Below are 25,767 nucleotides of genomic sequence, written 5' to 3'. Positions count from 1 at the left end.
AGTGAGTAGCAAAATCAGTGAGTTCTCTGGGGCGGGGAGAGGGGAAGACAATGAAAATGAGAGGGCTGGTGAGATGACTGAGCAGACAAAGGGACTTGCCGCAAAACCAGGTGACCAGAGTTTAATTTTCAGAACACTTGGTGGAAGGAGAGAAGCGACTCTCCAAGTTGTCCTCTGGCCTCCATGTGTACACAGGCCATGAGGCACATGTGCTATTCCTCACAGATAAATGTAATAAAGACCCCTTTTTTCTGAGTAAGTGGGATACTTATTTAGTGGGTTATGGAAGGGAAAGGGGGGAGGAGAGAAGGGAGAAGAGCTAAGACAGGCAGAGAGAGAGAGAGAGACAGACAGACGAGACAGAGAGACAGAGAGACAGAGAGGGGAAGGGGAAAAGTAGGGAGAAGGGAGCAAGGCAGAAGCTGCCTCTTCGGGGGAGAGATGGAAAAGGCCAACCCTTTTATTTTTATGTTGAGGAAGAGTCTGTCTTCAAAGCACAGAGTTTCTCTAAAATTGTGTGGTTCTTGCTATAGTGAGTTCTCCCTTCTTCTCCTCCCTTCTCCCATTGAGTAGAAACTCCCTGCCTGGGGTGTTTATTTGAGTGCCCAAGCTCCCAAAAAGAAGTTTTAAACCCATGTTTTCATTTCAGTGAGAATCTAAAAATGCTCATATGGGCAGCTGAGGTTACCATGAATGAAATATCATGATATATTTTTAGCATCCCATTTCAAATTTTGTTTATATTCATATTGATGCTAGATTATAATCTGTAATGTAATTTATGACAACTAGGAAGTAAATGCCCTTGCACTCTATACACAAGGTTTTATTTCTGTAGTAAGCAGAGCCTTACGTTTTACAGTAGTGTGAACAGAGGTTAGTAAAAAGATGAGTTGAACAACCAAGCAACACAGCCTAGGCAATGGAGCACTGTAAAGATTCTGTACTATCTGGTTTCAGAAAAAAATCATGACATTAATCAGTGTTATTTAATTTTATTTAAATATTTAATATTAAATTGCCCTCTTTTCTAATGTAAAACCTACATTTATAAAGTTTATATTGACTCCTAATGATATATATTTAAGTTATATTTATACTTATAATTATATAATTTATTTAATAGTGATAAAAAGAACACTGAGGGAGAGATATTTATATATTTAATAATGAAAAGCACTATACAATATAACATACAAAACAAGGCACTGTACAATATGTAACATATAAACCAAGGCACAGTTTAGTAAACTATAATACTTATTTTAGATAAAAGCTATAAATATAATGCCAAGAATAGAAAAAACAGTTCCAAACCTCTGGTGATATAGCATTACTTCCTATCTATGCATTATTAATGTTAAAACAATGAAATCATGCTACTTTCACCACTTTCATTACAATGATCATTAGATAAGTTAAAGAAAAACACATACTTTAGCTGGGTATCTAAACAGTTTCACGAATCCTAAATCATCTCCTGTGGCCAGGACCATTTTGTCACTGGTGAGACAAGAGGCAGTTACATCTGTGACTTCTCCAATTATTGGCCAAATTCCCTCACAACATAAACCAAGGACACTTGTCCATGAGGCCCAACTAATTTTTTCCACCTAAAAATATATAAAAAAATGCTGTAAGTTTCTAATATTTAATATGCAAAGTCTAAACATTTCTCTGTCACTGCTTAAGATTTAACAGGAAAACTGCCTTTTATAAACTGGTTTTATAGCTCCCCAGGCCCACCACCGGCAGAGAATTTCAACATGATACTATTCAGGACATACTTTCTATATACATACTATGTGTCCTAGCTGCTGAAAAAAAGTGATAAGTAAAACTGCTTCTTCCCGAAGATTAGCCAAAACCAATATTTACTATGCATCTAAGTCTCTATTAATGTGTCATAAACATGTTTTCCAATTAGTCTAGAAATTAAGACTCTGAGAGCCTCTTTCTTTCTTTAGCCCGTTCACGTCAAATCTGCTGAGCATTTCCTAGGTCATGCCAAATTAGTAATATTATAAGACACAAGACTGAGAATAATTTTCTTTCCTTCCTCCTTCCCCATCTCTGCCCTCTTCCCCTCTCCCACCCTCATACATACCTGAAACAACAAATATCTTAGGTACACAGGCTTCAAAAGAGGTCATGCACACGGTACTTCAAAGGAGATGGCACAACCTCTACTATCATCCTTTTAGGACAGTGACTCAAGTGCAGCTAAGTATACAAGTTTTTTTTCAAAGATTTATTTATTTATTATGTATACAACTTTCTGCCTCCAAGTATACCCACACGCCAGAGGAGGGCACCAGATCTCATTACAGATGGTAGTGAGCTACCATGTGGTTGCTGGGAATTGAACTCAGGACCTCTGGAAGAGCAGACAGTGCTCTTAACCACTGAGCCATCTCTCCAGCCCCCAGTATACAAGTTTTTATATTCCTTTTGTTTTCTTTTTGGAGACAGGGCTTCTCTATGTAAACCCTGTGTAACCTAGAACTCATAGAGATCTGCCTGCCTCTGCCATCCCAGTGCTGGGATTAAAGGTGTGAGCCACCAGGCCCAGATTCCTTCTTTTAAGAAGTTTCCCTTTCCTTTACCCATCTAGGTATCTATGTAGCCCAGTAAAACAATGCCACCCACAGACCTATCCAAACAATGTGAGAATGGTCATCACTTGTAGGAAGGAGGCCTTAGCTTTCCAATCAATGTCAATTATATAAACATCACTTCAATCTTCCTACCTCTGTACTGGGGATAGTTTGTTTTTTTCCTCTGGGAGCTTCAAAGAATAACTGCTCTTTAGCACCAGTGTTGACCTGTAAAAGCTTTCCTTAAAAGAAAAAATTTAAAAGTTACAGACATACATATTAAAAACATATAAATACAAAGATCATGACCCTGAACCAAAATTCCCAGAAAGAAAACAAAACGTAACATGTGATAAACATCTCACAGGCTGATCAGAACTTGTGTAATTCTCTAGGGAGAGTGGAATATTCTGGTCTGGAGACAAATTATCGTGGGTTAGCTTTAGTTCCCTAAGAAGTCACCTACAGCTCACCTCTGCATGAGATCTGGCATGTTTGTGACTATTAATTAGGTAAATCCTTTTAGGATATTCATAGCTCTGGCTTCCACAGACCTGTAGTAATAAGAGCGGCGGCGGGGCTACGTCCCCAAAACCCCAGCCACCTGCCCGGCTAGCTTTTGCCCCGAAATAACTACACGGACACTGTATTCATTTAAACACTGCTTTGACCCATTCCTATCTAGCCTCTTCTAGGCGAATTCTCACATATTAATTTAGCCCATTTCTAATCATCTGTGTAGCGCCCCTAGGTGCGCTTACCGGGAAGATTCTAGCCTAAGTCCATCCTGGGTCGGAGCTTCATAGCGTGCATCTTCCCTGGAGCAGGTAGCATGGCGTCTCTCCTGCGTCTGCTCTGGAGAGGAGAGCTGTCGAGTCTGACCTCACTTCCTCTTCCTCCTGGCATTCTGTTCTGTCTACTCCTCCCACCTATCTTCTAACCAATGAAATGGGCCGAGGCAGTTCCTTTATTGCTTAGCCAATGAAATCAACTGATATATGACACTCCCACATCACAGACCCAGAGACTAATGTCTGCAGGCAGCATCTGAAGCCTTAAACAGAGCTTCCTCTTTGCACAACCCATCTACCTGGTCTAAACACAAATGTACTTTTAAAATGTCTTGATTTATAACTTTCCTGGCTTTATGATTATGTAAACTTCATGTAACTGTTACTACCTTGGGACATGGTATTAGGAGTAACCTAAGTCTGTGTTCCTAGGCGATGGTCACTCATATTTGGCTCCAGAATAAGTAGTCTCTTACTCCCTATGAAGTGACAGCTATGTCTTCGCATGGATATTTGGGTCTTGTTTGCATTCTTTACAGGAAAACTTAAGTTTGAGGCATTCAAGAGACTGAGACTAGGACAGCAAACACACAATTTCAAGGACTGCTGGAGTACAGAGTAAATTCAAGGCAAACCTGTGGGATTAAGTGAGACCCCACGTGAAAGTGGAAAATGAGAAAGGGGTAGAACACAGCTCAGTGGTAGATCACTTGCCTAGCATGCGCAAGGTCCTAGGTCAGTTTCCTCTATAGTGAACATATTAACATCATTGCATTTTCTTAATTCCCTTATAATTAAATAATTTCACTCATAAAAAGCTTATTTTTATGTAGGCAAATAGATAAAACTATTTTACAGTAAACAGTTTAAGGATATTTGTGAAATCTTAACCTTATAAACATGAAATTTACAAAACTGAAAATGTGAAATAGCCTTTAAAATGAGGATATTTAAAATATTTAACATTTGTTTGAACTTTTCAAAGTGTTATATGCTATACATCTGCAAAGAAGTTCTCATTAAATACTATGCCACAAGATTGTGATGATTTTTAGAAAACATATAGTAAATTAAGTCATGGAAGAAATGCTTTTAAAATCTTCACTAACATTTCTATTTCCAAATTTGAAATGCGTGAAACTTACCTGACAAAAAGCAGAACATTATGACTAAATTCTTTCTTGGATAAAATTGAATCACTTTAAAATTAACTTCTTAACACCTACTGTACTCCCATCTGAATGACATGTGCTACTGAAAAGTCTGAACTTTAGAGCGCTCACCTGGGGCTCCTGTAAAGAGCTATACCAGCACCACGACACTCTTGTCAGTATCAAGTCACTGAAGTCTTACCTCTGGAGTCCCAGTCAATGTGGGTTATGTAGCTGGTGGCTCCTTTGCAGATGCCCACTCGTTTACTGCTCATCACATTGTATATATCTATAAAGCTGTCGTGGGACGCCACGGCTAGGTATTTCCCAGAACCTACAACAGAAACATTTGCTTGGTATTTCCTACCTGTGGGAGGAGTTTAACTCTGCAACCAGAGGTAACTCTACTTATCTTTTGGGGGAAATCTTAAGTGTCCAATAAATTATATTATAATCAGATATAAATGTTGATATCAAATGGCAATATATTTTTTCAAGAATATTAATAACAAAAATGAAGTGAATTTTCAGTGTATGGCCAATTTTATTTTATTTTATTTTCAATCTTACATATTCTGACTTTGTTCATTGTTTTTCTGGGGAACAAATCCAAGGACTCATGAATATAAGCACAAATCCTCTCACACTGATGACACCTAAGCACTGCCTTCCCATAGAGCTATTTTGGACAGCAAATCTTAAAGAGTCATTTATGTTCCAATTTTGATACAATCAATCCTTCCAAAAAAAATCTTGCTAAGTTTAGGGGAGAAATGGACATGAATCAATATAAGAAATGTCGTCTTATCATTAGTAATTTAGTCATTTTAATCAGCACTGTAGTAGACAATGAATCAAAGAAATTGGTAACATGAAACAAGCAACTTCAAAAGCATTACTATATCAAAAAAAGTTATTTGTTCCCTTTTATTTGCAAATATGAAAACTAAAGTCCACCTAAATTGTCCTGGCCTCAAGTCATTTGGAACATTAGTGGCACAAGGATTAAGATTAAACAAGATATTTGTACCTGGCAAGTACAGGGCTCTTACACTTCACCCCACTGCCTAATCAAAAAGTAAAATTCTGGAGCTGGAGAGATGGTCAGTGATAAGAGTTTTAGCAATGAAAGCATGAGGATTTAAATTTGGATCCTCATACCCATGTAAAAGTTGGGCATGACTACACCCTGTGACCCCAACATTGCTGGGGTCAGAGACAGGAGGACTGTTGACCTTGCAGGTAGCCTAGCTTCAGGTTCAGTAAGGAATTGTCATAAAGGACTAAAGTGGGTGGTGATCGAGCAGGGCACCTAACTCTGTCCTCTACAAGTGTACACACAACACATGCATATACACTACAAACTAAAAAACCACACACACAAAGAGAGAGAGACAGAGAGAATGGTCTGAGGTAAAGTAAGTTAGAAAATTATTACACATTGATACATTTACTCACTGCCAGATTGATGCAAATAATCAAATATAATTTCAATGCAATCTCACCAGGTGAAAACTGGATGTCTGAAATAATATCTTTTCTGTGGTGAAAGGAGACGAGATCCTCTAGAGTGTCTGCATTTGCCATTAAGAAGCTTCCATCATTGAGACCTACAGCTAAAACTTTTCCGTCAGGAGAAAAGCAGCAGCACCTCCCACCTGAAAGAGAAGGAAAGGAATAGGGAATTTCTTGTCACATATACAAGTTTAGAGTATGTGCTTTAAGAGCCTTTAACTATACAGAGGAACCTGTATTTATTATGGCCTCAAATCAACATAAAAAAGAAGTCAAGAAATTCTGTTAAAACAAATGAGTTTCTAACCTTAACAAGAATGTACAGTTATTTACCTTAACAGAAAGTTGATAAAAAGAGAATTCTTAACTAGTAAAAAGCCAATTGTTGTAGAATATTATTTTAAGGTGTGTCACATTACACTCTGAAACATTGGTTTAACAATGTAAAGGTGTATAGCTTTTATTTATGCTGCATTTGTTTAACTCTGTGAAGCTGTGATTCTTTGACTGTCTTAAACACATAATGGTCTAATAAAGAGCTAAACAGCCAACAAGGAGGCAGGGAAAATGACAGGTAGCATTGGCAGGCAGAGAGTATAAATAGAAGGCGAAATCTGGAGAGGAAAAAGAAGCAAGTTAGAACAAGGGAAGAAGGACATCAGAGGCCAGAGACCCAGCTACCCAGCAAGCCACAGAGAAAGATATAAAGAAAGGTATACAGAAATAGAAAAGGAAAAAGTCCAGAGGTAAAAGATAGATGGAATAGTTTAAGTTGAGAAAAGATGGCTAACAACAAGCCAAGTTAAGCCAGGCATTCATAAGTAAGACTTAGCCTTCATGTGTGATTTACTTGGGAGCTGGGTGGTGGGCCCCCAAAAGCCAAAAGAGTAAAACAACCAACAACATTTGGTATTCCAACATGGGACTAGAGTAATAGAAAATCCAACTATAGCCAATGACCTAAGTGAAGATTGGGGTGGGAGGCAAGAGCTATCTTTGAATGTTCTTTAAAACAAAATTTTGGGGGCTGGAGAGAAGGCTCAGAGGCTGAGAGCACTGGCTGTTCTTCCAGAGGTTCTGAGTTCAATTCCCAGCAACCAAATGGTGGCTCACATACATCAATAATGAGATCTGGTGCCCTTTTCTGGCATGCAAGGAAGCATGCAGACATAACACTGAATACATAATAAATAAATCTAAAAAAACAAAATTTTTAAAAATGAGGACATCTTTGTAAAAATGCTTCAGAAATTAAAAAAGGACATTGGGCAATTATTAGTTTAAGCTAGGAAGATCTGTTTCAAAACTATATATAATATTAATATTGTTTATTATTAATGATGTTACTATTAATTTTAAAAGCAGTCAGAGTTACATTGATAAAGAAATAATAATGAGCTTATCCTAACAGCAAGAGATATGGCAAGCAAAGGCAAAACCCTAAAGCTTTTGGTACTAGCATGTAATCTGAGGGATAGGGTGAGGTTGTTACAGAATGAAAAATCAGACTGCACTGGGAATAAGTAATCATCTAATTATCAAGTATGTATCCCTTTAGTTAAGGATGCCTAAAAGAAACTCAGTGGAAGACATGATGAAAGCCATCTGACATATATTAACACTTCTCGGGAGGATAAGCTAGAGAAACAAATGGGGGATGATAGTATGCGGGTGGCGGTTATAAACACGAATCTGGATAGAATTTGTCATTTATTACCAGCCAACCCAAAATCCATACTTCCTTTCCCTGTTTTTTGATTTTAAAGCAGAATGATGTAGATACTTTTCAGTCAGCATGATTTTTCCACAGCAGGAAGGTCATTAAGAAGTGCCTCTGCAGATAGTGCAGGGATCTCCTTTGGGAACGTTCCACAAGCATTGTCCAGGAATCCCAAACTGCTACTTAACGTGACAGAGCTGAAACCTATTATCCTGTGACCTGAGTCTCGGATCAGGACTGTGTTGGTTAGTTTGTCAACTAGATACAAGATAGAGTCATCTGAGAAGAGGGCATCTCAAATGAGAAGACGCTGCCATCAGATTGGCCATGGGGCATTTTCTTGACTGGTGATTGATGTGAGGGGTGCAGCCCAGCCCACTGTGGGTAGTGCCGCCCTGAGCAGGTAGTTCTGGGATGTGGAAGAAAGCAGGCGAGGAAGCCAGGAGGAGCGAGTCGGCAAGCAGCACTCCTCCATGGATCCTGCTTCAGGTCCTGCTCTATCCTTCCTGACGGAACTCAGCTGTGAGCAGAAATAAACCCCTTCTCTCTAGGTTGCTTTTGGTCATGGTCTTTATCACAGTAACAGAAACCAGACTAGGACAAGAACTGAATTTGAGGTCAGGACTGCTCTAATTTACATGACTATGATTTGCAGAGCCCTTACTTGCATGGCAGAAATTGTATAACTGGAAATTGTATGCACAGTGGGGTGCATATGATCCCCAACACTGCATAGAAGCCAATGTGGACTGCCCTCCTTTTACATGGTATGAATTACATGCCAGGAAACTGTACACAAAGCAGCTCAACCTAACCACACAAGGACTTTAAACTGCAGCCATGTGCCTACAGCTGTATACTACAGTTTTCTAGTTACTGCTCAGTGTGCTGACCTTTACTGCCTATTCAATACACTACTCTTCTTATTGCATAATTCCTTCCCTACTAATGTAGTCCCTGGCCCAATACCACAGGAAAACTGCAAAGCCAAAACTGAAGAAAGGGACCTTGCTTCTTTCTTTTAGAGCAGTGGGTCCAGCAGATGGATTTACAGGGATTGAGGTGGGGCTGTGGATGACTGTGATGTTAGAGCAGAAACTTTCCTAGACTTCTGGTAAACTCCTTTACCACTGGCAGAAAAAAGGCCTTCTCCTTGAAAGAGATCTGAATTTCATTCTGAGGAGGCCACTACTTCCTTTATGTTCATTCCTTTTTCATTGTCCACTGTCCCGGATTACAGGTACATCTGCTTCTTTACTTGCTCCTTTTATACCCTCCAGCATCCTCTCTTCTGTCTTTTAGTAATTAACTGTCTTTTAGTAGTTGTCACTTAATAACCTTTGGGCTGAGCAGTCTGAGTCCCTGCCAACAGGAAATGAGATGTCAGTAATTGAAAGCACGGACAAGCATCACAATTAGCCAGGTTCTCCGGCTGCTGACTGTGATGGCTATATACTTAAGGCCTTGGGGAGCCCAAGTGGCTCCTCCTATCAACACTGTGCTAACGATGATTACAAGAGATTCTGAATGCAGAAATCATTTACAGAGAAAGGAACCAGCTCAGGTCTGAAGTGTTCAGCACAAGTTAGAATCGTTAAAGCTTCCACAAGTTTAAAAGAATTCCTGACACCCAACGGTCCATAAAAATTAAACACAAGTTTAATTTTGGGAGTAAATTATAATGTCAATTTAATTACACAGCCTCTCTACAATTCTTTTGTGACAATTGGGAAACTAAATGGGAACTCTGAAATTTTGAATGTGAACATTTGGTTGTACTCTTACAAGACTGAGATCTCAAACTTTTACGTAATTCTAAGGACTCTCTTGCCAATACACATGGTTTGCTTCTTTCTGTATCTGAGAAATATGACCTGGAACAGCTGCTTGTAAACACTCATCTTTCTGAAGAAATGTCAGAACCACCCTGTGTTGTCTGTCATTAGACTCATAGCGTGGGTAAAATATAGCAGTCTCTAGAGCAGTGGGTCTCAACCTGTGGGTCACAACCCCCTTGGGGCCAAGTGACCCTTTCACATGAGTCACATACCAGATATCCTGCATATAAGATATTTATAATATGATTCATAATAGTAACAAAATTGTAATTATGAAGTAGCAGCAAAAACAATTTTATGGTTAGGGGTCAGCACAACATCTGTATTAAAGGTCAGAGCATCAGGAAGGTTGAGAACCACTGCTCTAGAGCAAAGATGGACAAAAGGAGTTTCATGTTTATAAGCCACAAAATAGCCATCAAAACTGTTCAGCTCTGCGACAGCAGTACAGCAGCCCTAGATGACATGGCACAGAGGGCATGGATGTGATCCAATTCAGCTTTACTCTCTGCTGAATGTGGTGGCTCAGTATAACTTTAGTACTCAGGAAGCTGAGGCAGGAGGGATAGATAGACAGAACAAAACATCCTCTATAACCAGAAGAGAGGATGGGCTCAAGCTGATACACAGGTATGAGACAGGATACAAAAACAGGGAACATTATGGCATCATGAGAATGAAAATGATCCCCTTGAAGCCTCTTGCAAGCTAAGAATCAAAAATTCCAACACAATGGGTCATATTTGCTCTAAAGGCTTTCAACATAGAGACAAGGTTTCTTTTATTCATAAATCCTTTCAAATAAGAATGTTAAAATACCAATGAACTAGGTTTAAACCCTAAACCTATGTGACCACAAATAAGGCTTTACTGTTTTCCCAGATTCCTCTGAGAATCTCAAACAGAACTATTGCTTTTATCTTTCTACATCCCTGTGACCTAAGTGTTTACTTTATGGATTATAAACCTGCCCTGTCCTTCAGGAATCTCCAGATGATTACAAAGTTTCTTAGCAACTCTTTGTGCATAATAGCTTCAAATTCTCCTAAATGGTATATACAGCTAGTGGAAAGACAATGAAGTATGCCTCTCTTCAAGAAGCCCACAAACATGCTCTTGGGTGTGTCTTTCTTCCCAATTGCCCTATCTTAAGCCCCATGCTTAAAGTCACACTGAAATCTCTTAATAAAACGCAACTCTGCTTCATTCTAGCTCCTCTTGAAAAGACATTTTTTCTGTGGCAGGAATGTAAAAAGATTTGTGCCACCTATTCGTGTACACTGCTCCCAATTTCTAAACCTATTATTTTATATGCCATTTTGTTTCTGACAACAAGACAGAGACAAAGCTCTATATTGATACCCTTGGTAGCCTGAGAAATTATTTTCAGGGACCACCACTAGGGCAAACCCATGATTCTTGGTTTTGACGTAGAAAAATGACAATTATTAAAATGAGCTATCAGATTAAATATTGGACCGGGATGATTCATCACTAGAGATCTACAGAGATGTGGGGCTATGGGGGGGGGGCATGGAATGAAGAAAGACATGGAATGATAGCAAGAATCCAGAAACAGAAATTCCATAAAAATCCATAATTGATTATAATTAAAAACTACAACTGCAGGATATAAGAACTGTTGCTTTTTGTTTGTTTTTGAGATGGGGTCTTATTGTACAGCCTCGGCTGGCCTGAAACTTGAAGTCATACCACCTCTACTGAGATTACAGGAGGTCAACAGCACACTAAAGCTGTTAACGGGAGCTTTCCAATGTATTATTACAAAAAGAAGTGCAAAAGGCTGGTAAATATTCACAATACATTCATTTCTTAGACTTTAAAGACTGTAAACATTAGGACATATTGTGTATCTATACTTTTGTTTATTCTCTGATTACTATAAAACTGAGTCATTTGTCAAAAATTTTTCTTATGAGAGCCCACTTCCATCACTGTCTCATAATTAACTCTATGTGACATCAGTAATCTTATTATATTAACATAAGCAGTGGTCACAAATACCACCAGGTGTTATGGCTCACACCCTTAATCCCAGCACTCAGGAGACAGGTGGATGGATCTCTGAATTCGAGGCCGGTCTCATCTGTAGAGTTTGAGGCTAGCTAGGAAGACATAGTGAGATTTTGTCCCAAAAAAGAAAGTTTGCACACATCCTTTGTAAATTAGGAAAATCAACTCCCCGTCTTGAACTAATGCTGAATAAAATAAAGATACCAAAGTAAAAATATTTAAATCCAAAATCACAGAATCATAAATTTTGCCTATAACCTAATGCAAAGAAGTATTTCTTGAGAGTATTCAGGCATCTGTACTGGCCTGCCCTTGGGGTCCTGACAGGATACATCCTCAGCTGCAGCCACTAAGAGCATCTCCTGTGCACATTCACTATGTTCCCTTTTAAAAGGTGAACCGTATCCACCTCCTATTCATTCTCTCTCTCTCTCTCTCTCTCTCTCTCTCTCTCTCTCTCTCTCTCTCTCTCTCTCTCCCCCTTTCTCTCCCCCTCCCTTCCTCCTTCCCTCCCTCTCTCCTTCCCTCCCTCCCACCTTCCCCCCTCCCTCCTTCCCTCCCTCTGTATGTGTTTGTGTGTGTTCCTTTCTCTGCTTCTCTGCCTCTCTGTCTCCCCCTCCCCTTCTCTCTCCCTCTCTACCTCTCCCTCCCTCCCTCTCTTTTCTCTTCTGCTGCTCCTGTTTCCGAGGCTGGTCTCTCCTCTCCCCTCCTTTTCAATAATAATAATAATAATAATAATAATAATAATAATAATAATAACAACAACCCTCCATGTGAACTCAGTTGCATGGTATCTTTTCTCTCATAACACTTTTTAAAAATTATAATACTCCTAGTGGACAGACAATTTTTCAACATTAACACAAAATAAAAGGTCACAAACTTAGGAAGCATAAAACAGGATGAATCCAAGTAAACCCAGATACATGCCCAGTGTTGTTAAACTACAGAACTGTAAGGAAAAGCAAAAGAGCAGCAGAACCCAAATAATGTCATCTACACCAAGAGCTCCAGAAGCAATTACAAGAATTCAAAACAGAGTCAACTATCAAACTAAGGCCATACTACTGGACCAGAGAGGGCAATACTTCACTCCAAAGGGTATTACATTGTTAAAGAGAAGTTAAGCAACAGTAAAAAAACTGAATAAAATCACCCTGCCCTTGGAGTGTCATGAGTTCAGCACAAGGGAAATGAAGGAATATCCAACAATCCTTTACTAGAGACACTCTATGACTATTTGTGAATGTCAGAAGAATGTGACAGCTTAATCTTTGTTGAAGTCTGAGAGCCTCTTACCCTTTTTCAGTTTCCGGACTGCCAACATACAATGACTAGGAGAGAGATCCCATATTCTTAAAGTTTTATCATCACTTACAGTAGCGCAGATGGGCAGATAAGGATGTGTGGCCAAACCCCACACCTCTCCTTCCATGTGTCCCTATAAAGAAAACACAGTTAATCTCAGTGTAACCTTAAAATACGTGAATTAGATAAGGAACTCCACAGACCAGCTCACCAGTGAAATTGATAAAGAGATCCAAATTCAGAAAAGCCCTGACATGATTTCAAGGAACTAGAACAAACGAAGAAAAATTTACTAAAGAAAACCTGTTAGAATTTGGTCAATATAGTGATGGCATATGTACTGGATTTCAGTACCTCTTCACTGGTCACAGCTCATCCACATGGAAACCAACTCAGACTCTTGTAACCAAGAAACCTAGCTTTGTCCCCAACTCCCGGTTGGAGGGTCAGCTTCCCAGGATAGGCAGCATATCGATTTCTCCACCCTGAACCAGCTGCCTGTTGGAGGACAGATGCTTGATGTGCACAGCTGACAAGTAGAAACTCCTTTTCCCCCTGCCCCTGTTCCAGATGTCAAGTCTACTTCGAGTGAGTGCTACTGAGAATAAAGAAGCCCCATTGGAACTCAAGAAGACCTGAGATCACTGTCTCTTTTTCCACTATATGTATGCAAGACCCAGAAGCCTTCTCTTGTCCTTATACTCAACTCCAGAGCCTGACTGAGATTTTGCCTCCGTGAAAACTGACTGGTCTATGTTTTTGATTAGCATACCATCTGAGTTTATGACACTCCACTGTTTGAGAGCACATTTAGAGAGGATTGTTTTCTGTGTTCTGCTATAAAGTCAGTTTCTCTATGAAGAGATTAGGAGTTTTTGTTTTCTGGCTTTCTTCTTAAACCATGAGGCACTAATTCACAAATCATTTCATAAAGCCTTATACCACAACCAGATAAGAAAAATACAAAGCAATAACTCCTCACCAGGATTACTAAAGTCGTCGACAATATATTAACAAACAGAATCTACCACATGTAAAAACAATTATACACTGCCACCAGGAAAGCAAGGCTGTTAATCCTCAGAATCAATTGATGTAATACGTGTCACAGAATGAATATCAGAACGCCATGAGCATCCAATAGACACAGAAAAAGAATCTGACAAATCCCTCCTGGCCCATGATTTATACCACTTAATAAATTAGAAATTAAATCAGGATTCCCCAATCTTAGCAAAGAGCATTTGTGAAAAACCTACAATTTCATTATGAAAAACCTACATGCCTATTTTATCATCACTCAGGAAGCTGAGGCAAGAGGATAGCTGCATATTCAAGGCCAGCCTATTCTACATAGTGAGTTCCTGACAAGCCAGGATAACCTACAAAACTATGTCTCAAAATAAGAAAGGAAGGAAAGAAGGGAGAGAACAAGGAAGGAAAAGAGGGAGGGGGAAGAAAAGAGGGAGTAAAGGAAGGAGAGGAGAGAGTAAGGGAAGGAGGGAGAGAGGGAGGGAAGAAAGAGAAGTAGGGAGGGAGGAAGTGGAGGGAGAGAGGAAAGAAACAACAGAGGAAGGGAAGGAGTCTCCTTCAGTGAACATCACACTTAGTGATTGATAGTGTAAAGCTTTACTTAGACCAGGAACAGAAGCATTAATGTCTGTTCTCATTGCTTATATTCAGTGTTAGAATGGAAGTTTTCGATGCAGGACAATTCTGTATTCTGTCAATTATGTTTTAAATAAACACTGACTGGCCAGTAGCCAGGCAGGAAGTATAGATGGGACAACCAGACAGGAAGTAGAGAAGGGGCAATAAGAACAGGAGAATTCTAGAAAGGAGGAAGCCCATTCCTCTGTAGTCCTATCCAAAAGAAGCAGGATGTGACCTGCCCCACCGAAAAAGGTATTGAGCCATGTGGCTAACATATACTAGAATAATGGGCTAATATAAGATAAAAGAGCTAATACGAAGCCTGCGCTAATGGGCCAATCAGTTAATAATTTATGGAGACTTCTATGTGATTTTCCTTGGGAAGTTTACTGAATGTGGGAACTGGGCAGGACAGAAACCCCAACAGAACAGACCCTCATGTTACAAGTTTTAGCCAGGGCAACTAGCCAAGAAAAAGAAGTAACAGCCACCCAGAACTGACACGAGGAAGTGAATCAGTTATTTACTGATGACAAGATCTTGTACCTAAAAAATTATAATCTACTGCAACATTATAACTAATAAACGAAATTAGCAAGTCTATAGGACCTAAGTTTCCATTCACAGGCTGTGTACAAAATCTATGCACTAGCAAAGAATGATCTGAAAATAAGATAAGAAAATCCTGTTTAAAACAGCATCAAAAAATAGGAAAAAGCTTAATAAGGCTATACAATAACAACCATAGAAACTATCTCACAGTATTTAGAGATCTTAGTGACGTAAGAGCTATTTCGTGTTCATGAGAACTTGCTCCCATTAGGACAGATCCCCAGACTGATCAACAGACAGCACTACTACAAACACTGCTGTCTTAACATCCTGTTAGGGATACATGTTCCCATATTTTTAGTTAATATGAATTTGTGTTTTCTATATTTCTATCATGGAACATGTATCAACAAGTTCTTCCTTATTCTTATTTTCCTTTCTAGGTACTTTTAAAGAGAAGATTATGTAAAAAATCTTATCAAAGTATGGATTATAATTACACAGAGTTTATAATTTATTTAATATCTTTATTAAAATTTAATAGTTCTTAGAGCACGTCTTCCATATTTTAACTCTAAAATTCCTAATTATTGGAATAACCAGTGGGAAGGATCAGACACATCCCCAAGCCTGACAATTTGATTTTGAGAACTTAACACCCCAAGTTGTCCTCTGACTTCCACACACATGCCATGTGCATTGTCCTTCAAATCAATGAATACATGTAAAAATAGTAAAAAATAAAATACTGGTTATTGTATAGTTTTATTTTATGAATAGTATTTTCTGTAATATTTTATTTGTATTGATAGTATAAAGAAATACAACTAATTTCTTTATGTTCATTTTTAAACTCATATTACAGAGGCTCTCTCAGTTTTAATTTATTAACTCAATATCCAAGGTACACAGTTGTTACAGATGAAATTACTACTGCTTTTTTAATATACTTATTTATTTATTATGTATACAATATTCTGTCTGTGTGTATGCCTGCAGGCCAAAAAGGGCACCAGACCCATTACAGATGGTTGTGAGCCACCATGTAGTTGCTGGGAATTGAACTCAGGACCTTTGGAAGAGCAGACAATGCTCTTAACTTCTGCCCCATCTCTCCAGCCCTGCTTTTCTTATTTCCAACAATTAAGTCTTTGCTTGATTAGTTTCACTGGACTCACTAAGCTTTTACCCACACATTTAGATAATAACAGCTAAGGCAAAGCTATCAGGAATCCCCATGTAAGGAAGTGAAAAAGACATTAAAATTTTACCTTATAATAAATATAATAATAATAATATAATAAGATGGCTTGGGGTGTGACTCAGTGGTAGAATATGAATCAGCATGCATGAGACCCTGGCCTAAATTCCTAGCACATTTTCCAAAAAGATGTATTGAGAACAGTTTTACTTAGGAGGCCATTAGGACAGCATCCACACTTTAGGTGCTATGTAAGCATCCTGAAAGCCAACATAAACACTAATATGAAACTAGATATTTTGCCAAACAGAAGCCATCAATGGACTCTAATCAGAGAATCTGACAATCACAAACTGCCAATAATGCCAAGCTAAGGTTTAACAATTCTAACCAAGTGGATCTCTGTCTTTTGCACTGAGCTGCCAAGAGCTTACTCCTGTACTGAGGCACATCTCCCTGGATTCCTTCTGATTCTGAGTGTGGTCCACTGCACGAATACTTTCATACACAAATAAGCCTAGGTAGTTTCTTTTATCTAAAATTTCCTCTCTCTTTTACATATTTTCATTTACTCCTTGAGAATGCCATGCACATAAACAATGTATTTTGTTTATCGCCTCTCCAACTCTTTTCAGCTCCCCACCCCACACAATTTTTTATCTCAATAGATACCATTTATTATTTCTAAATTTTTTTCTGTGAAAATTTAAAAAGTAATTCTCCTATTTTCGCCTTTAAGAGTTTTGTAGTAATAACATCTGAGTTCTCATAAACAGGTGAAGTACCATGACTAGCCAGGCCTGTTATGAATGACCCAAGGGGGAAAATCATGAGTGCAAGGCCAATCAGAGTTACATAGACACACACTCTTCCCCATCTCTCTCTCTCTCTCTCTCTCTCTCTCTCTCTCTCTCTCTCTCTCTCTCTCTCTCTCTCACACACACACACACACACACACACACACACAACCAGTAACCCCACAATGACTTCAGTATGTTTTTATTTCAAAGATATATTATGCAGGTGAAATTATTCGTACACATTTTGCCTTTTACACAATCTCATTCATAGGGTATTAACAATAAAGCACCAGCTAGGTGGTGGTGGCGCATGCCTTTAATCCCAGCACTCAGGAGGCAGAGGCAGGTGGATTTCTGTGAGTTTGAGGCCAGCCTGGTCTACAACAGCTAGTTCCAAAACAGCAAGGACTGTTACACTGTTACAAAGAGAAACCTTGTCTCGAAAAAACAACACAACAAAAGCAAAAACAAAAAAAACCAACAACAACAAAGATACAATAAAGCACCAAATAAAGCATGAGCAGTGCTCTGTGTGTACTCTTTGGTGTCCTAACAAGAATGAAGCAGAGGGGTAAAGAAATATGCCTGTATTAAGAAAGGAGGCAGAAGCAGGAGCAGGTGCAAGTCAATCTCCAAGATTCTGAGGCAGGTCTGGTCTACACAGCAAGTTCCAAACCACAGTGGGACTCAGTTTTTTAAAAAAGTTTATTTCTGAATTTCCACTAGCTTCTTTTCACTGATAAATACTTTCAGTAATACAGTTTTAGTATAAAGTCATGCTCGCCCTTTCCACTTCTGTAAGCTATAAGCTTAAGATATACTTAACGAAAGAGTTTCAGAAAAATAAATATCTCATGTTTAACAAATGCTCCCAAAAAAGTAAAATCAAACATGAAATGAACGTCTATGTCAAATATATTATAGCTAGCTTTTGTCCCATTGATTTAATAATTAGCGATAAAGTTTTACCTAAATATTGGCAATAATTCTGCATGAGAACATGTATATCAATTTATTGAATTATGTCTAGTCACTGAACTAATTTTCGTTTATATCAACATCAAGAAATGTTTCCCTAACTCATTTTGCATTGTTTTCTGCAGTGTCAATTTTGCTTCTCATATTCTGAATGAAAACATAAAGTTCAAAGGAAAAAGTGCATATCAGTATTTAAAGTACCTGGACCAAAAGTGTTATTGGGCCACTTTTATCCACTTCTAATATTTCACCATTCTTTGTGCCAACTAAAATATGACCGTGTCCTAATGATATGGCACGTATAGATGGGTTATCTTCCAAGAGCAGACCTGAAATGTTAAATAGAAAAGTTCTTGTAGGTATGAAGTTAATTCCAGAATTTATATTTTCCAACTGATGCTATTTGGGTGGTAAAAATCACATTATGAAGTTGTTTTTTATATTTAAGAAATTCTATTTCCTTTAATCTTCAATTTGTTAATCTCAGAATAAGCATAACCACATAGAATTCTGTTCTATCCAGATTCCATACTACCATTCTGATAACTACTTCTTTGCCTCATACATTAGCAAATCATCTTCTTTCCATTTCCCTTAGGTTATTTATAAAATCCAAACCAGGAATTCTAATTCAGTGTAAGATACATCCCTTCCCTCAGGGTGTCCTAGGCAGGCCTCAGTAATGTATTGGCAAGCGTGGCAGATCTAGTTCTTGCAACAGATCTTGTGTGAGGAGGTTATTAGAAAGGGAGAATTTAAGAAGGCAATTAAACTTCCTGAAGAGGGAAATGAAGATGAAGTCATTTAGAATAAATTCTGTTTGAGATCTGAATAGTGAGCATGTGGTTCTGTCGTTGAGAGAATAACAGACTCTAGGAACAAGTGAAAGCTTGCAGAAAGGCCTCATGATTGGTGGGACTGTGGCATCATCCCTAATAGGAGGAAATGCACAAACAAAAGACAATGGAAGACCTGCACAGCTAGAGAGGAGATCAGCATAGATCTCTCCTTCCATTATGGGTTCCAGGGACTGAACTCAGGTTATCAGGATTGAGAGGTAAACTCAAAATGCAGCCTGACAGCAAGCTCCTGAATGCTGATAAATGCAAAAGTTAAATGTTAAGGGTGTCATAGTTCGTATTTCATCAGGTACACCAGAGAAAGGAGCAGGATGACTCTGGTATCAAGTTAAGTGATTTCTATGCAATTCTGATGCTCATCAAGAAAGGAAATATATTTCTTGTGTTCCACTTCAGTGAATGAGCATATTGATGAATAATTAGCCTTTTCCTGAACAATAGACTAAATATGGAATCACCTTTAGATCCTGGGGCTAAATCAGCTCTTTTTATAGCATAGGTCTTAAGACATCTTTCAAAGGAATCATCCCAAAGGGCTACTACACCGTCTTTTCCTCCAGTTACAAATCCCTATAAAAACAAAGAGTCCCAGTTAGTAAAGACTAAAGTTTGTCGAAAACAATTACCTGCTTTATATTGAAAAAACTATAGTGAAAAGAATAAAGATGAAAGTCACAGCTTCTGAGTAACAGGGATTAGTGTAAGTATTTATTATATTTCCCAAACATCAACACAGAATCTATAAAGATAGGATAGGATGCCAAAAGACCAGTTTCTAAAGTGGGTGATGAATTATGACTGCCACTTTCAGCAATCACACATCCTTCCAAAGCCTCCTACTTTACCCTGGAAAAGAAAGAACAGCAACAGTACTGAATAGCATCTGATTATACAGAGAGCACTTAGCATAATGTTGACACATAGCAGGGCCTTAATATAGTAAGGTTTCATTTTCCTTTCTTTCATAATAAAAATTTTTGTGACAGCTTTCCTGTGTAGGTCAGAGGACAACTTTTGCAGGTTGGCTCTCTCCTTCCACCATGGGTACCAGGGGCTGAATTCAGGTTGTCAGGCTTGTGCAGTGAGTACGCTGCACATGCTGATCCATCTCATCAGCCCTTTCTTTCATTCTTTCTTTTTCTTTTTGAAACAAGTCTCTGTTTATAGTCCAGGATAGCCTCAAACTTCCAATCCTCCTGAGTGCGGAGATTACAGACATGAGTCACCACTTCTAGCAAAAGCTTTTTGTTTGTTATTTTTATTTTTAGACAGGGTCTCATGTAGTTCAGGCTATCCTTGAACTAGTTATTCATCCAAAGATGACTTTGAACTTATGATCTTCCTCTATTCATTTTCTGAGTCCTGGGTTACAAGCATGTGCCACTATGTGACATTTTAAACATGTTTGTATGCAGCATACCTATCTCGTATCATATTTAGGGATTTGTAAAGAAATGATAAAACACAGACTATAGTTGGGTAGCTAAGTACAAACCAGTGCTCCTTCTATGATAACTATATTTAACTTAAAATGACTTTAGGTTACTTACTTTCTCCAATGCATGCATACTGAACACTGGCCCATCATGGGCTTTAACTGTTTTTACAAGAAAGACATCTCTCCAGATGCACACATCTCCTGTGGATGTTCCAGAAAAGGCCATCTCTTCAGTCCATCCATACACTGCACACATCATTGTGCCACTTTTCCCCAGAGAGCCTATGTAGCCTTTTCTTCCAATTAATCCTCCCCCTGATTCATAAAAAAATGTGAAAGTGTTGCTTTCAAAATGTACACAGTTTCAAATAAATATAAACTTGAGATAAAATAGCATGAGAATCCAGGTTAGCCCCATGCATAAGGTATTTACTTCAACTAATAATTTGTCCAAAACTATGCAAGCAAAGGGTTAGATAATTCTTAAAGAAAACAGGAATTACTTTTACTTGTCTAATTAACTCTGTGGATCTGACTCTGAAAATATGGAAGATTGAAAATACACATCAAACCTTAACATTTATCCACTTATGACTCAGTTCCAAGGCTATTAGATAGGTTAGGAAAAAAAATGTTACTCAACTACAAATTTTAAGATATGTATTTACTTTATTTTTTCCTTTTTTATAACTGAAGGGACTCTGTGACAATTTATTTTTTTATGTGCATGTGTTTTGCTTATATGTATGTATACCTATGCACTGCATACATGCAGTGCTCAAAAGGTCCAGAAGAGGGCACTGGATCCCCTACCAGTGAGCAGTTTTGTGGGTGTTTTAAACTTGGGTCCTTTGGAAGAGTAGTAGCAAGTGCTCTCAACCACTGCGCCATCTCTCCAGCTGCTTAGTATTTACTTTCTTTAAATCTCTTATTTCAAACAAATATGTAGACGAGGGGTGTGAGCATGCGTGTGTATATGTGTGTGTTTTCTCAAGTACTACTCAGTAGGCATTTTCAGTTCCAAGTAATATGGCCAAATGAAAAGCTTGTTTAAATTTATGGGAATGAAACCCTAAGTTTTATCCACTTCATAATTATAAACACTATGATTTACTGAGTCTCTGGCACAGCATTCAATACAAATCTGAACCATTACTTCACATCCCATATAATTCACAACTTGGAAGACAGGTGAATTTGGGAAATGTTACCACAAAGTTTGTTGTTTTCTGATGTTTCACTTCTTACACTTCAGCATTTTCTCTGAAAGTTTTCAGTTCATTGAGATTTCATTGCCACATTGCTAACATAAATATACTATTCTATTTGAAAAGAGGTGTTTTTTTAATGGTAAAAGGAAGTTTATTCCAAATTTGTGATTTATAGTTACAAATGACTAAAGCACCAGTATTTCTGTATTACTTTATAGCATACAAATTACGAAATTTTTAAAATTTTAGCTTAGACTATAAAATGGTGAAATCTGTACATTAACTGATTAATCCCACAAGTTAAAGCATCTTTGTTTAAAATGTACCAAGACAAGAGCATCCTTTAAAAATAAAACATTTTCTTTTAGATGGTGGTGGTCAAGCAGAGCCTGAGGAATGCTAGGAATGCATTCTACCTCTAACCTACGGCCCCTCCCACCCGTGAGGTGAGGAATGCTAGGAATGCATTCTACCCTAACCTACGGCCCCTCCCACCCGTGAGGTTATCTTGGATAATGTTGGATTTACAGAAAGATGTAAAATAACGGTGTTTCTGCATAATCCGATATCCAGTTTCTCGAAATACTAACATATTAACATCACTGTCCCTTTGTCAAGACTAAGAAACCAACATCATTTACACAGTGCCATTAATTTGAACATCAGGCCTTATTCAGATTTTAGCTTTCTAAAAACTTTCCTTCTCTATCCCAAGATCCAGTCCATCACACCAATTGTACTTAGTTAAATTATTTTAAAGGTAATGGTTTTAGCATTTTAAAAGAGTTAAAAGGAACATTTCCTTACCTGCTCTACGCCAAAACTTCATGTGTTTAATCCCAGCTGTAATTAGTTTATCAGACACATAGGGGTTCATCTTCACAACAAAAATCTTATCTTTACTGCCTCTGAAATGAACCAGAATGTTTTAGCTCTGTAGAGAATCCATCTCAAGACAACTCACTTCCTAGCTAGAACCCTCCACCCTCTAGACAGTTGTTTTCTGCTGGTCTCTGACATTCGGGCTGTGAAATCATTCACTTGTACATTTGTCACCAGGCATATTAACCTGCTCAGCAGACTCTCCAGGCAGGATAACAGTGAACACAGAACTTCACTTAGATAGTACCCATAAGACTCACTGTACAGTGCCCAGAGAATGCTGTCTATGACCGGAATTAAAGAAATTTCAAAACAGCAATTCATCACAATTTAGCAACCCCTTCAATGTTCCTTTTAGTACATGTTTTGGGGAGAGAGGGGTATTCATTATACAATATATGTGTCAGAAGTGAGAGGATAACTTGCAGGGATCATTTCTCCCCTTCCAGCATACAGGCCCTGGTAATCAACTGAGGTTACGTTTAGTGCCTCTACCCACTGAGCCATCTTACTAGCCCCTCAAAGTTCCTTTCAACTACTGTATCCTTGGATTTCATCTATATACTCCGCAAAAGTATTCATGTTTTAGGTATTTTCACATCTCACTTTGAGGGAGTAACAAACTTAAAATGTAACCTCCAACACCGTTAGCTACCTTCCCATTCAAAGCACTATTTATGATTATAAACCAAATCATGCTCAGTTTAGAAGACAGAAATGAAGAAAAATACTAGAAAAACAACATATAATTTCTTTTTGATATATGTACATATTTCTCAATAAAATGTATGAGCATTTTACCATGCTTCCCAGTTGGTATATAATAGTCTTTAATAGAATACACTCTTTGTTATTGCAAATTGAAATAGTAATTTCCAATGTCCTATTGAGGCACATTAAAAATGGGTACACAGGGGTTAAACTTACAAAGAAATAATAAAATCATTTATCTTTTAGCTTGATTATATTTATTTAAAGGTAATAAAAGCCGATAATCATAAAAATCTTACATATTAGCTTGACTTCCAAAAAAGTGAAGTACATGGCAACATTAGGGTTGTACCAGCATGGTAAGGGTTCTCCATACCTTGCCACTGAAAGTTTCTCCCCTTTCTTCCAGTCCCACAGTACAATGGTATGGCTGTCATCTATTCCAACTGAAGCTAGGCGTTTCCCATCAGCTGTGACAACCAAAAAGACGAGATTTTGAAGTCAAAACCATTTAATGTGTTTTCTAGAGCATGGGCTCTCATTTGAATAGGCCCTCCATCGCAGGTCTCGCATGCTGGATGCTTAGCCCCCAGTATGATGGTGTATGATGATAGAACAGTTAAGATATGGGCCTGGTGTGAAGGGATTAAATGCTTAGTTCTCTTCCCTAAGAAAGGTATAATGCTCTCTCAGGAAGAATTAGCTCTATTGTAATGGTTGTTATAATAAAAACAAGTTTAACCCTTAAATCTCCCGGGCTTCCTGTCTTAACATGTTATCTTTTCCTTTTGCTTACTGATGCAAGTGTTACAGCTCTGGAGGGAAAAGTATCCTGGCCTGCCGGGAAGTCAGGCTATACCTACAGCTGTGAAGGGAAGGTATCCTGGATACCTATAGCTCTGGAGGGAAAGGTATCCTGACTATCAGTGATCCACTGCCTAGAAGTATCAGGTTCTTTCTGTTTTTAAAGATCTATTTGGAGTTGTTGGATCCTATCTTTCACTACACTTGACTGGTTGACACAGAAACAATATTATTCCCCAAGAAAGAGACAAAGACCACCTCTCTCTGCTATCAGTAAATCTTTTACTTTCTAATTTTGTAGTACTATGGTGGCCAGCGAGTCTATTTGTGCCTGAAGGATATAGAGCTACCTGTTGGAAATCCTGGATGAACTGCAAAGAAAGCTGATGGTAAATAGCTAGGAAGTAGTCAGTCCTGCTGTTCCAGTGGCCACACCTGCAGTTATGCCCAGGGCTGCCAGAAAGGGTATGACCTGGACTGCTCATTTGTTATGCTGTGCCACTATGGGCTTGGTGGTGGGGATTAGCAAGGGTTTTTCACGAGGTACCACCCCTGGTTTAGGAAGTAGGAACACCAGGGCACAAGTCCCAGACCACCTAGCAGGTAAGCAGTGATAAATATGAGTACCACAGAGAATCAAGGCATTGTGAATGTCTGGACATAGGGGTTGGGTGACAGTACTAAGGGTAATGATATTATTGAAGTCTGCAGAATCCAGAGTGCTCACAGGGTGTGTTCCTGAAGATAAGAATGTGAGAGAGATAAGGGGCTGCAGCAACATTTGACTCTAAGCAATTAGCAAGTAGAAAGGCGCGAGAATTTAATAAAACAATGGGCGAGGCCACACATGAGGGTTGCCAGTTTGACCCTGGAGGGACACACAACCAGCATTTTCCAAAGAGGTCGTCTGAGCATTATTCAATAGCCAAGAGATAGTGTGATGGGGGAGTGGGATCAATATAATCAAAAAGGAGTGTTATTAAGAATATAGGGATTTTCAAGGAGGTTTGGACCACTTCTTCTAATGTGGAGTTGAGAGAGTAGGATGTGTACCCTCTGCATTTTGAGTATATCTGTTGGGTGAATGTGATAAATGCTTACCAATGACTCCCATTTTCAATCTGGGCTGCCCTGGATCCTTAACTATGATGTATAAAGATTCCCTGTTCTTTATAAAAGCAGAGTGTTTTTCTGAATATGCATCATGTCTCTTATAGGACCAATAAGGACAGCCTCCATAGGTTTCTGGCCTGTATTGACATTAATCTCAGAGAGCAAGCATTGGGGACAGGTGTCCTAGCAATCCATTTTGGTGTTATAGGGATAAGTATCTCTTTTTTGGCAACCTACTGGTGAGCAGTCTCGAGACTCTACTACATGAGTGGTCTGGTTGAACTGCTGGATATATGCTTCCTGAACCTCAAATCTCCACAGAGTCCGCTAGCTATAGGGGTGAGTGGAAAGAAATAGGAGGAGAAGAAGTAGGATTAGGCTTGAGTCTTGACAGGTGTATGAGGTCTCATTCTTCTGAGAACAGAGGCTGGTAGTCTGTAATATAGCTTTAAGGATTGTCCCTTTACTAATTGACAGGCATGGTAAGAGCTATTAATTCAGCCTGCTGAGTTATGGTTTTGGCTGGAAGGGTCTGTGCTTTGGCCACTATGGTATCTGAAGTCATAGCATATCCTGCGTTATGTACTTTTTCACTACCACCATGATGCTG

The 25,767-nt window shown here is 38.6% G+C and overlaps 1 protein-coding gene across 6 annotated transcripts in view; it reads right to left on the bottom strand.

The window, feature by feature from the left end:
- Eml5 (EMAP like 5) overlaps positions 1-25,767 on the bottom strand; it is a 116,000-nt gene that overhangs the window by 41,765 nt on the left and 48,468 nt on the right. For 5 of the 6 annotated variants that reach the window (XM_075947806.1, XM_075947807.1, XM_075947808.1 and 2 more), the window contains exons 16-25: positions 23,617-23,710; positions 22,455-22,555; positions 20,549-20,751; positions 19,457-19,568; positions 18,340-18,467; positions 12,946-13,087; positions 6,045-6,197; positions 4,742-4,873; positions 2,751-2,839; positions 1,437-1,613 (exon numbers count right to left, since the gene is read on the bottom strand). In XM_075947806.1, coding sequence (XP_075803921.1) covers positions 1,437-1,613; positions 2,751-2,839; positions 4,742-4,873; positions 6,045-6,197; positions 12,946-13,087; positions 18,340-18,467; positions 19,457-19,568; positions 20,549-20,751; positions 22,455-22,555; positions 23,617-23,710 — 1,331 coding nt within the window. The remainder of the gene's footprint in view (positions 1-1,436; positions 1,614-2,750; positions 2,840-4,741; positions 4,874-6,044; positions 6,198-12,945; positions 13,088-18,339; positions 18,468-19,456; positions 19,569-20,548; positions 20,752-22,454; positions 22,556-23,616; positions 23,711-25,767) is intronic. The other variant, XM_075947810.1, reaches the window with a different exon arrangement.

The sequence above is a fragment of the Microtus pennsylvanicus genome, chromosome 14 (genome assembly GCF_037038515.1).
Source record: "Microtus pennsylvanicus isolate mMicPen1 chromosome 14, mMicPen1.hap1, whole genome shotgun sequence".
Taxonomy (NCBI): Eukaryota; Metazoa; Chordata; class Mammalia; order Rodentia; family Cricetidae; genus Microtus; species Microtus pennsylvanicus.
The sequence above is the reverse complement of the archived record's forward strand: the minus strand, read 5'-3'. Positions and strand labels throughout refer to the sequence as shown.